The sequence below is a fragment of the Sinocyclocheilus rhinocerous genome, unplaced genomic scaffold, assembly GCF_001515625.1.
Source record: "Sinocyclocheilus rhinocerous isolate Xijiao unplaced genomic scaffold, SAMN03320098_v1.1 scaffold892, whole genome shotgun sequence".
Taxonomy (NCBI): domain Eukaryota; kingdom Metazoa; phylum Chordata; class Actinopteri; order Cypriniformes; family Cyprinidae; genus Sinocyclocheilus; species Sinocyclocheilus rhinocerous.
The window spans coordinates 1,418,158-1,432,122 of NW_015642825.1; the positions used below are offsets into that span (position 1 = coordinate 1,418,158).

Below are 13,965 nucleotides of genomic sequence, written 5' to 3' on the forward strand. Positions count from 1 at the left end.
ATAGTAACACAGCTTTTGACATTAAGTGTTTTATGGATTAAACGAGAAGAAAGACCACGTTCCCTTCACTTAAACAGCTCATTTCCCTCAGACATATTCATACAACGCTCATTCAATGTTTTTATATATGTTGTACGTTTGTGTATAAATACATACCTTTTAAATAATACGTTACACCTGTTTTTAATATACGAGTATTGATAAATTCAGTCTAAGTACAAATTCAGTTCCACTTACCTGATCAGACATATTCATACAACGCTCATTCAATGTTTTTATATATGTTGTACGTTTCTGTATAAATACATAAGTTTTAAATAATATGTTACACCTGTTTTTAATATACGAGTATTGATCAATTCAGTCTAAGTACAAATTCAGTTCCACTTACCTGATGCGTGAACTTGACATACATTTAACATAGCCTAAATATTCATTTTTCTTTGGACACACGACTTGTAAAACACTTCTAAATATCCACTCAAAAACATCGGATATGCTGTATGTTTTTGTCGATAATTTTAGTCTAAAAAATAACATTTATTTAGTGGCACTTACCTGACTCGTGAACTTGACAAGATGGCGCTGTTTCTCCCGCGAAGTCGACTAGATTTGAAAATAACCGTTCATTCAATGTTTTTCAAATATATTTGTATAGACTTAATATAATATGTCCTCTCAACTAAGCCCAAACAATAAAATTAGCTCAATTTAAATATTTTTGCCCTTCCAACATTTTGTTAATTGGATTTTTTACAGTGTATCTTTTGGGCAGCTTGGAGTATTTTATTCCATCTTCATTATGAAACAAATGCTTACTCTATATTTTTCCACACATTAAACATTTTTGGGGAACCCATTCATTAAACAAAGTTTGTTTAAATGAATTTGCATAAAGCAAACAGCCTGACAAAATAGGCCAGTCTGGAAACCCTATTTGTGCTGCACATCCAAATGGATTTAATGGATGAAGCCTGGAGGGTGCTCAGGGGAATCCATTTTCACGTCGTGAAGTGGGCTGTAGCTCTAAGTGTTTATTTTCTGGTGTCAGCGGGTGCGGAGGACGTGGTGGTATCTCATATATAGGGGTTATAAAGCTAGCGCACTTCTGCCAGGGTAAACTATGATGATTTCTCTCTTGCCTTTCTTCAGAGGTAAATACTTCACAGTTTGCTGTCTGGGTTTCATGCACTTCTAGTCTAAGTGTCAGATGTGGAGTTTTTGGATTGCAGCAGACCTGGAATTCAGACTCTGCGCAAACTCGTGTGGAGAGCAGACGTGGCGAGAGGACTTGGATGGATTGCGGAGCGCTGTTTTTGTTAGGGTTAAAGCCAGCCTGCTTCATCTGAGCTAAGAGGGGTTGCAAAGGCAAAGCAATGTGCAACGGAGCTGCACGGCACAGTAAAACAACACGCAGGAATCAGGTACAAGCAGCTGGAGGTGCCGGATTTATCAGGTAGCAAGCAGCTCCCTAACTCTAACTACAACACCCCGTAGCATGGATTTACATATCACCCTGAAATAATGACTTTTCTTGGAATCAGCTGAGATAATGTTGGCGCATTGCTCTGCATGCATTAAAATTCACAATGCACGGAAGATAAAATAAACTCTCGACTGCTTGCACAAAGAGGTCACCTTCAAGAAAGTGCAATCAATTATTTAGCGCACATGTGATCTTAAACTGAAAACACAAATGGCAGCCTGATTAGAATATCGAGTTTGCTTTCTTTGGAGAGAAAGGCAGCTTTATGGAGCCTTAGCTGCAGTAAAACTACTTGTAATAAAAACAACAAATGTAATTATTAAGGTCTTCTGGTATTATGCAGAACAAATATTATCTTTACTGTGTCAATAACCTACTTATGTCAAACACTCAGTGACTGCTGCCTCCATAAGTCATCTCGCATACGTCTGCCTCCAAGTCATGCAAATTAAAGTAAGATTTACATTTGCATTGGTTACGGCAAGACAAATTGATCTGATCTAAAGCATTTGGAACGTTGTCACATTCCTGAACGCACTTTTAAACTGTTGATTTCTTTAATTGAGTCCAGAGACAACTGACAAGAGATAAATCTGCGTCAGGGTCGGCCACATTTACGCAAGCCAGGAGAGCATGCGGAAGCGTAGGTGCTCCGTTCCCGAGTTTGTTTTCTGTCCACCGGCAGGCGAGAGCTGACAGCAGCAAGCTTGTTTTTTTCAAGTCTCCTAAGTAGTTGGTGTTGGTGCACGGCGGAACAGCCAGCTTATCGCTGCACGGATCGAGTGAGACTTTAGTTAAAGCTTACTTTTTGATAAACATTTAAAAAATAATTTTGCAACTAAAGTAATAACTCCTACAGTGTTTTACAAACAAACCTTGGGTACATTTCCTGAACTAATATGCACACTGGAAATCAATGTGAAATACTTAATTGTCTATAGTTTTGTATCTTTGATGCATTGATTTCCATTAAGCACACGTTCAAAACAAACTCAAGCCCTTATCTTGGAAAATGGCCCAGATGCTACCAGATATGTCCTATCTTTTCAGTTCACAGAGGGATTGGAGTGGATGTTTTCGAATGAGCGAAGCCAAAATTCAAAACATATGATGACTTACTACACACAGAACAAAAATAACAATTTGAAATTGTTAAAGTTGCAGCGTAATTGTGTCCATAAAACAACTCTGTTTAGTATGTAATACTCCAGTGCTGATGTCTCTGAGCCACTGTAAAAATGTACTTTCTCAGAAATAATTAACTAGAGCTTTTAGCCCCCCTAAAAGTGCAGCTTTCCTAATAACAGTGCTTTCGTGGCTCCAGCACTGCAGGAGAGGGTCTGCTGTGATCTTCTCTGATATGCACTGTAATGCTGCTGGACATCATAAGGCTAATGAAGAGATCTCCAGGTGTTTCTGTGGGTTCATGCCTCCCGTGAGTCCCACTCTAATACTGTGGCCATCAGTCCTCTGAGATCTCACACTAGGCGACAAGAGCGCCTGGATTTTTTTCCCAAGTTGCACTACTGTAAATGACTGTGAAACTGTAACAAGAATCTTGTTCAGGAACATCAACAACCTGATGATGTTGTTCATCAGGTTGAGAGCGCTGGTTATTCACTCCCCCCACCGACAACTCCTGCCGGACCTGAGATTTGAACCCACAACCTTCTGGTTACAAGTCTGACTCTCTAACCATTAGGCCATGACCACGACTGCCCCGCTGTACATGAGTATGTACATGTACTCATATGTGTTTATTAAGGGTGCTTTCACACTTGGTTCGCTTGCCTGGTCCGAACCCGAGTTCGATTGCTCCCCCCTCCCACTGCCTCCGCTGGACTGCGATCATATTATTTTATTTGGGTCCGAACCATGGTTTGTTTGCATCATCAAGCCAGCAGCTGTTTACCCCGTTGCCTAGTAATGACGGTGCAGGAGAAGGCGGCAAATGCATAACATTGCTCTCTGCACTTTTATATATTTACGTTTTTGAACCATTCGTTTCGTTTACAAAGCTTCGGTACATAACGGCACTTACGTCTATCTTACGAATGTACTGCAATTTAGGCTATCTTAAGAACGCTGAAGGCGAACAGAAATGAGATATACAGCTCTCTGTTTGCAGCACGTCAGTCACGCTCGTCAGGAAAGTGAGTGAAACACACACAAACACACATTTTTATCAAATAATACGTCATTAATAGCGGTTCACTTCCGTGATTTGGTACGATTGCATTCACATCAGCAGCGAACCGTACCGGAGTTCACATGAACCGTACCCCAGACCACCCTTTTTAAGCGGACTCGGGTATGGTTCTCGGGTGCACACCCGAGTTCGGAAGACAGCGTTCACATCATCCAAACGAACCGAACTCTGACGTCAATCGAACCCGGGTGCGCACCAAAAGTGCTAGTGTGAAAGCACCCTTGTGTAAAATGGAAAAAAGAACGAACTAGTAATAAGATGTTTCTTCTCATATTTCACAGAATACTAAACACCTTTATAAGTTTACAGCATGAAATGTTCCTATGTAACATTTGACACATAATGTTGTTTAATTACATAAACCTGATTTTTATGCTGTTCTCTGTGAATTCAGGAACAATGTGTGCTATAGACTGCAAAATTTAAGTCTACGTCTTAAAACATAATTTTACTGTTTTTCTGAGTGTCCTGAAAAAGTGCAGAGAAATCCAAGACCTTGCATGATTTATTGTGAAATACATTATTACTCTAAATTATGAATTAAAAATTAAATTTTAATTAATAAATTTGAATAATTAGTAATAAAGTAATATATCATTTTATTTATATTTAAATTCAGAAAATAAATAATACCGTAATAAAGTAACTGGTTTTATTCAAATAAAAATATTTAGCATCATTCAATCAACCAAAATACATTAATTTATACTAACAAAACTCATTTTTATTGGTTAAAGGATAGTTTTCCCCCCATACTATGGAAGTCAATGGCTACCAGCAACTGTTACCAACATTCTTCAAAATATCTTCTTTTGTGTTCAACAGGAGAAAAGAAAAACTCATAGAGGTTTGGAACAACTTGAAGGTGAGTAAATGATGACATAATTTTCATTTTTGGGCGATCTTTACCTTTAAAGCAGGTAAAAATTGCTGTTTAACGTAACAATTTTACCACTTTTTAGAGTGAATCAGAATAATTCAAATACTGACAAACAGACAGTGACGTGAGATGAAACACAACCCCTTGTTTACACTGAGAAAACTGTGTCGGCACTAGGGATATGCCGGTATCAAATTTTCATGTTGCGATTAATTGCTAATGCTTTTATCACGGTATGCGGTATTATCACGATATTGAAATTTAGTTTTAAAAAGTGCTGTCATAATACAGTATAACAGGTTTAATAACTTTTTTTCTTATAACAAAAATAACTGAACATTTAAATGCAATAAAGCAATACAGAAAAATGTATAAAGTTAAAAGTTGTACACAGATTAAAGTCATTAAAACCTCCTAAGTCTTCCTAATACTGCAGTAATTTATACACTGAGACCATTAACAGTGCTCTATCACACTGTGATTGACAGCAGTGAACTGGATCTTCAAGTTCTTTCTCTAGACCAACCAATGATCTTTCCACTACAAGCAGTTCGACACAAGGCACAGAGAATGAAATCACCCCAATCACTTCGTTGACCCAAACTCATTAATCCTTAAAGTTTATTTATGCCAAAATCTAAGCATGTTTAACATGGCTCCCACTGAAAACGGAAAACTTTATTTAATGGATTTACACCTTGTGCCCTGAAAGCGATTACACAAAAGAGAAAATTGATTCGGAAGCTTCGGGAAATGTAAAGCGAGCCACATGTTCGCATCAGCCGAGCTTCACCTTTGTTTTAAGGCTCTACATGAGGCCCTAATGCAATGTAAAAGAGAGCTTATCGATCTCCTGGCCAGAGCCCCCTACTAAGCCATCTATCAAAACACATTCATTCCATGCTTAGGACGCCAATATTGACCACTGCACTCACTACTGCATAAATGCAATTAACCAAGGAGCTCTCTGGATAAGTGATGAACTCCTCCCACTACAGTCTGAATATCAGCACAGAGGACTAGTTTTAGGACACACTACCCGAAGCATCCCACAAGAGCTTTTCTGAATGATCTGTACTTTTATTCATTTAACATAAAATGAGAGTATTAACTGGATATTTGACACAGTCAAGCTGCCTGTTTCCTGCAAAGGGCTTCAAAAAGCCCCCAATCCATGATACTCACATCCAGGGGGTTTTGATACTTTTTTTAATAGGCTACTCTTAGAGCCTCTTTGCCATTAACAAACGTTATAAGACATTTGCAAGTTTTGTTTCCTATTGGATTATAGGTAAATATCCACTTCATCCAGTCTTATAAAATATCCTGCAAATGATTCAGTGTGTGAGTGAAGTGTCCAAATGAATCAAACTGAATCGCGAACAATTTCAGACCATTTTGCAAACCCGAGTGACTGAATCAAAATAGGGATTGATTGGCAAATCTGGAATTGCTAATTCTGATTCTAAACAGCTGATACAAAATACGCATGTCTTGATTGCTGAAATATTATCAGAGAAAATGATTCTTAGGTCTGTATATATCAAATGACACATAAGGATTTATAAGTAACATGCCTCATCTGACTCAAAAAGCTGTTTTATAAAGTCGGGCTTTGAAATAAAAACTTCAGATGAGCACAGAATATATATTTCTGGAGAACAGTAATTCCTTCCCTGTTCACACACATGTCTGTCTTTTTCAGTATTTATGAAGGTGTTATGCATTTGGATTGCTGTATGTATAAATAGCCACAAATTCTAAGTAAACTTCCATTCTTTGAGAGCTCCTGAAGTATCATGCATTTAGTATTGTGTGTTAGCTGAACACTAATAGGAAGAGAAACAATGCTGTTGGATTTCCTCGTTTGAATGCTATCTGGATGACTGTGAATTTATGGAGGTCAAAGTCTTTATTCTTAAGAATGGTTTTGTAAGTCATCCTAGTCTTATTAATATCGACAAAGCTTGTTCTGGAAGTCTCATTTAATTATGGCATGAATGACTTCATAAACAGGTAATTGGGAGTATATTCTCAGATAGCAACAGCCAAAGTCTGTGTTTGTTTTATGGGGAACGGCGCTGAAACTCGCACCTGATTGTCATCTCATTGATTGGAACATCTAACTGAAATTACCCTCTTTACAGAGCTGATTATTCTACAGGTTCACATGCTATTTCTGGCTTTTTTGAATAAAAACATGCTCTGTGACTTGCTCACGAATTACGTTACATTCATAACAGACTACAGTTCATTCAGAAGGGTTCAACACTGTCTACACCACTCTGTGAGGTTTACAATCATTCATATATCAAAAACACAGACAACTCTAAAGTATGCAGTACTCTCTCGCGCTCTTCTCTCTCTTTCCACGTCACTGGAGAACTTCATAATTGCAAATCATGGAGAAGGATTACCGCCTGGTGATGGTGAAAAAGCGCTTTCCAAATGTGACAATCATGAAATTACCTTGCCATTAACTTTACCGAACCCGTCAGCATCTAGGCAGCACAGCTGCTTATTTAAATGTTGATTGTAAGCCACTAGAAATCACATCAAAATGCTGAACAGAACTGTGAAAATTAAGACATTTGAGAAAAAAAACAAAAAAAAAACAGATATTGCTATGCAAATTTTAAGTGGCCATATGAGGCTCTGTTCCAGTGCCTGATGAATCATTACAGCCTCTTAATATTTAAATATCATAATGCATCAATATTTAACGGAAGCTTTAATTAATCCACATTTCAAGCACCTGAGAGTCACACCATCTGGGTCAGTCAAGGTGCTTCTTGCACCTTTGGGAAAGGTACACAGATCCACTTTGTCAGTTAATGTAGATTATACATAACATTGTCAAATATGAAATTATGTCTGTTATATGACATTTGCATTTATTAATAATAAATGATATGGGAAGCACTAACAAGGACTATGTTATTTCCAAGCCACTTGTTGAAAAACACAATTTCTTACAGAAAAGGAATATAAAAACATGTGTTTTGCATGTCTTTTTTGACTAAGAACTGTGAAAGTTGCTTCTGATTAGAATATTAATGAAGTAGTTCTTAAAACGCTGAATTAAATCATGAGTTAATTATGCTTTATATCATAAGTAGCTACAGAAACTGTCAAATGTGAGAAAGTAACGTGGTATGATTTTTGACAGTTATTATGCATATTTCTTATACACCCCAATCAGTCGTTTCATAAAAGACTAAAAGGCTGTCTGTCAAATGAGCGCATAATTTAATATATAACTCCCATATAAGGACACTTTTCTCTTTTAAGCACTGTGTGATTCATAGCAGTCCAAACATTTCGGTGTATTCATCTTTACCACTGAAATAACATGGACTAATGAATAGTTTTCAGTGTTTCTGTGCAATTATAAAGCGCGTTGATGATGAATGAATCACTCACCATTTCTGTGAGGAGCGCGCGGGTCAAAACCATGGCACGACTCTAAAACCTCCTGTGGAAATTCACATCCTCGCATGGAAGAGTGGCGCTTGGAAAGAAACGGACAACTTCTAGGCTTCGCCGGGTTTACTGACCGTCCGCTGTCGGCGGTGAGCACAGTTGTGGGAGTTTAACGTGTGGCGGTAATGTCAGCGCAAACTGGATACCGTGGCTCAACGGTTCGTCCGGTAGAGCCGAGCGCGTTCGCCCTTCGGTTTCCACAGTGCAACGCAAACTGAAGTATCAAGTCCCTCCTCTTTCACACCACTTCCACCTCCAATGTGTCTAGTGCCCTTTTCAAGAAACGCGTGTCCAGTGTCGTTGTCATGTGTACAACATGCAAGAAGCACGCGCGTTTAGGTTTCAACTAGGCGTGCAAGCAACACTGAACACATAAACAGGGTATTTATACAATCTTGCTTACAATCACAACGCATAGCAAACTTTTCCCCCTATAATGCATACAATTAGATACATATTGTATATTGCCTATTTGTGTAGTCAATTAAAATAACTGATTATAAATGAACATTTAGACGTTTGTGTGAAACTAACCTCAAGTTGCTCCAGAGGATCTGCGACTATAATAAGCAACTCTTTAAAAATAAAAACATCTGCTATATGACAGCTTGCTTTTTACTTATTTAAATAGCAAGATGCAATGAATGGGAATATTAAACTAAATATAAACATATTTCAATTTACCATTGTAACCACACAGATTTTCATCATTTATGTTCCTCCATGCAATAGAGGTAATACAATAAAATTGTATTAAAACGGTCTTTTAGTGTAAAAATAACACACCAAAAATTATAATTAATTCATATTATCAAATATTAAATGAGGCTTTTCTGGAATGCCAGCTTATATGACCACATCATGATAAAATATAGAATAAAAAAAATAATAAATCGGATGCGCATTTGACTTGGCGTTTTTAGAGTTAAAGTGTGTCTCACTGCTTTGACATTGTCTTAAGGTGATTTTTGCATAATATATTTATGTATATTGTATTAAAATGTGATGACCCTACTTTTCCAGAACAAGCATTCATTATACATTTCACTTAGTGGTATTAAGGAAGATAAAGACAAAAGGGAACCGAAAACAGCACACAACTGAACAGAAACTGGAACTAGAGACATCAATAATTCACACGTCATTTTCATTTTTTCGCCATTGTTGCAGTAAAACATGGATTTGCTCTCTACTCCCTTGACCCTCTGTATCTAACCTTTTTAATAAGTGTATCTCAAACCTCTGTCAGCGTCTCTAATCTATATATAGCTTCAAAAAATGCATAGGTTTACATAAGGCATAGAAATCTTTGCTCAAAAAGCTTGAAACTCTTATTACATATTTACACCATGCGAGAAAAATAAGTTATACAATCTTGCAGAGAAAATATAGCTGTAATAACAAATGAATGTCAAATCCAACTCTGATGAAAAGACCAGCATTCGCTGTGCTTTGAATGCTGATGTGCTATTGTCTTCACTGTGGGTGTTTAACCAGCATAATTTAAACTGGACCAGCACAGGAATTCTTATTCGTCTAAGATATTTTAAAGCAAGAAACAGGCACCTTTTTACAAGAACAATTCTACAAAATTCAGAAAATAGAACTACATGAAAATAGATCCACCAGGACCCCTTGCAGTCTTGTCAACAAGACCTTGTTGATGTGGCAAAGAGTCAAGAGGGCATGAGAACTGGAGATCTCCTGAAATTATTTCCTGGAGGAATGAATGATATTTTTTGAAAAGACTTCATTAAGAGCATATTTTTTTCCATGCACTGAGCCTCACGCATTTTTCTTGTTGCTTTTCCCAGTGGTCTCTCTTTGCAACCGATATTTCTGTCCAGTCCAGTCATCAGCCAGACAGAACCATTATTATGCCTCCGGTACTCTGTCTTGCCATATATAAATTGGAAGGCACTTTTAACTAAATCAACAAAAACAGAGAGGCTGGTGTGCTGAGAGTGAGCAAGCTCTCCTTACAGTAGTATTCAGTGGTGTAGTGAAGGGTATACGCAGGTATACGACGTATACCCACTTCTTCATCAGTCGGCTTTGCGTATACCCACTTCTAAATCCCCTCTGATGCGCATCATTCATTAGTGTCTTGCATTAGGCAAAATCATGACAGTCCACCACATGAAGACACTGTAAGAAACTGACTTTGAAATTCACAGTAATTAACTGGCAGCAAGTGACAAGTAACTTACTGTAGAAAAGAACTACAGTAATTTACTGGCAGCAAGTGACAAGTAACTTACTGTAGAAAAGAACTACAGTAATTAACTGGCAGCTAGTGACAAGTTACTTACTGTAGAAGAAATAACCATATTTTCGCTGTTTTCATTTACAGTAGCAACCATGTAACTGTAAAGTAAAACTCAGTGACTGAAGGTGTTTTAGATTATGCGCTGGTCTAGTTATTCTGAATGGATCGTATAGTAGCATGTACAGTAAGATCAAGACAGCAGGTTTAGTGGTCTTTTGGCATCTCCCTGTGGTCCTATTTGATATCGCAGCTTGACTGGTGCTTATATATTAAAAAGGTGGTGGGGATAAATTCTGGATAAATTGATAGTCACGATATTATTCTCATACGAACAGACAACTAAACAAAATAGCATGTAATGTACTAGAGGTTCTGACAAAATATTAATTGCCGCAGTCTATTTTTATTTTTTTATCTTCTGTGGCAAATTTTAATTTCATAATGATTCTTACTCCGTGAAGTCAAGCAGCAGCAGTTAAGCGACAATATGCAAAAACTACTGGCCCATTTTGGGGTGAACTAAATATACAAGACTAGTTTTACACGTCACTGTTTATAACACATGTCATGGGGCATAAATTAAGAGTATACCTACTTCTCCAGGCACCACTACACCACTGGTAGTATTCAGTTCACTACATGTTATGAATGGCACTATGAGTAAACCGTCATCTTAGACCTGCTCTGTATTGTAACATATCCTCCAGCACAAAGTATATAATTCTCTTGCATTCAGGTCTTTCTGCTCTTTCATAGAGCCAGATTACTTAGGCCCCTATTCATTGTTCCTGTGAAATCTCAATCCTACTCCTCCAGCAAAATATTTCTCTTCAAAACAGTCACTTTTCTGTTCAGCATCCAGGTACAATGCCACTTGCGTTACTAGAGAAATGTGCAAATGCTGGTATTTCTCTTCATTATGGAAAATAGGTCGACCGCTTCCCTCTAGGTATGTGTAAAGGGTGAATGAACAGCCAGCACATTCAAATGTTAGTCATACATCTTTCATGATTGTGTGTGCACCTGTTTGTGCCGACATTAACTATATATTTAAAGTTTGCTCTTGAACTACTTCGTCACCAGATAAAGTTAAATCTAAATGATCAATATCAGCCAATGTTAGATATGCTAAATGCAATATTTAGCAAATCTCAAAATGAAAATATATATTTAAAAAAAAATTCACATAACATTTAAACAAATAATTTTTATTGTTAATTTTAATTTATTTACACAAAACAGTATACAATTTTAATATTGTGCATTTAACGGTTATCATACTTAGCATTAAAATAACTGGCTTATTGTTATCGCCAGGATTTTAATATTGCTGCGAGCTCAATTTCACGTGTCATTGCTTTCCGAAATATGCCAGACCATAATTCATACCACAATGAAAGTACATACTCCATTCTCAGCGTTGCTTAGGGTGCTATAACAGTTATCATAAAAAAATAAAATAAAATAAAATATAAAAAAAGGGCCCAATGGCCACAAAAGGGCACCATAAAATGACAAATGGAACATCTCAGTTTCATGAGCTTCAAAGACACACACAACCACCATCACAAGCATGCAAGATGCATTTAAGTGTACGATTTGGGATGTCTATCATTTATAGCTTTGTTTTTTGGCCATCTAATCAAATATGGCATTAAAGGAATGGTTCACCCAAAAATTATAATTCTGTCATCATTTACTCACCCTCATGTCGTTCCTAACCTGTATGACTTTCTTTCGTCTTCAGACTTTCTTTCGTCTGAATGCAGATGCTTCCATCAACACAATTTGTGTAGGGATGCACAAATTTTAGTTACATATCAGTTCCTGACTTCTAATATCGGCCAATGATAGAAATGTAATTGGGCACGCTGAATGCAATATTTAGCAAATCTCAAAATGAAAACATATTATAATTCTGTCATCATTTACTCATCCTCATCCAAACAAGACTTTCTTCTGCGAAACACAAGATTTTTTCTTCTTAATTTTATTTAAATGTTCTTGAGTTATATGTATGTAAGCATGTATATATGTACCCAGAGCTCCTGGAAACAATAACAAATTTCTTGTGTTTACGCACACTTGGCGAATAAAGCTCATTCTGATTTTGATTCTGATATTTTGAAGAATGTAGGTAATCAAACAATTTGGTGACCTTTGTTTTCACTTCTATAGAGAAAAAAACTGACATTTGTCAGATTCTCTTTTTTTCCAGAGTTTAAATTTTTGAGTCAACTATCCCTTTAACCCTGAGAAAGATCAGTTCTCCTTCAAAATGTAGGTCCCTAGAGTATCAGTGTCTTAAAGTCTAACAGCAAATGTTCATTATTTACTATTGTTAAGTGATTCTTTAGGATTAAGTTCAGGTCAATAACCCCTGTTGTTACGTGAGCTTTAATGTCGTCTCCAAACAATCTTTTTAATGGAGAATGAATAATGACTGACATATTAGAAAGGTCTCCATCTTCAGCTGCTTCCAGAAACTTGACCCACATGTTTTATTGACTCTGAGTTAAAGATGTCGATATTGATGGCAGCCTGCTCAGTCATGCCCTTCCTCGCAGTGGCCGGTGTCAGAGCGCATTGGTCTGGTCAAGCACAATTCCTTTGATGGACGCAATCAAGGGCCTGTGATTTCCTTGAGATGAGAGAAGCTAGTGACTCCCCAGAGAGAATGAAAGACAGATCGGGATGAGGCAGAGAAACACACTTCTCTGGCCCTTCTGCCCTTCCATGCTATTACCCGCACCTGGCTAGGATTTCAGAGAAAGTGTCTGCCAATGCAGCAAATATTTATCCTGAACCGTGAGGGTTTTCTGTACCCAGAGGAATCAAGTCTGATTCAGAAGTTATGCTGAGCAATATTATTGGATTTAAGTTCTCCTTGCACCAGGGACAAACAAGGATAGATTTGAAGCTCAGTCGCTTGAACTTGTTTGGACGGCTAAAATTTTCCATCTCACTGTACTTTATGAGCTCTTAGCTTATGATGCACACCGAGCACAAAGTAGAAACCAAACTGGATAATGTGTTTGTGTATTTGCCCAGACTATTAAGTGACCAAGTGGTTCTTTCTTAATGATATTTAATGTCTCACCCAGACAAATGCATTTAGACTAGTGGATACTGGCTTTTATCTTAGCTACATGACAGACATTGCACTTTTATGGAGTACCTTTCCTTTTCAAAAACTTCACTTTGGAATTTGTTGCAACATTATTTTACAGGGTCTACTAATATGACCAATAATATATATATATATATACATATATATTTCCAAATCTTTTTTGCTGAAATTTAAAATAAGTTTTTGATCATATGTAAATTTATGTACATATATTTTCTACCCATATATTTGGGCTTTTTTTGTATATTTTTCATATATTTTCTACCCATATATTTTGGCTTTTTTTGTATATTTTTTTAAATATTATATTAAATATTTTTTGGTATAATTTAAAGTAAAATATTTTTGATATGTTTATTTACATAAATATAATTTCTAAAATATATTTTACTTATTATATAATAATATAATATTTCTGAAAATATATAAAACTAGATTTTGCCCTCCATTTAGTAAAAAAAATAAATTCATGTCACAAAAAAAAAAAAAAACCGGTTGAAAAAACCTA

General features: G+C 36.7%; 1 protein-coding gene across 1 annotated transcript in view; it reads right to left on the bottom strand.

Annotated features, from left to right (window-relative positions):
• Positions 1-8,261, bottom strand: part of LOC107756690 (5-hydroxytryptamine receptor 4) — a 106,002-nt gene extending 97,741 nt beyond the window's left edge. The window contains exon 1 of the mRNA XM_016573892.1: positions 7,999-8,261. Within this exon, the coding sequence (XP_016429378.1) occupies positions 7,999-8,074 (76 nt within the window). The 5' untranslated portion in view covers positions 8,075-8,261. The remainder of the gene's footprint in view (positions 1-7,998) is intronic.
• Between the last annotated feature and the right edge of the window lie 5,704 nt (positions 8,262-13,965).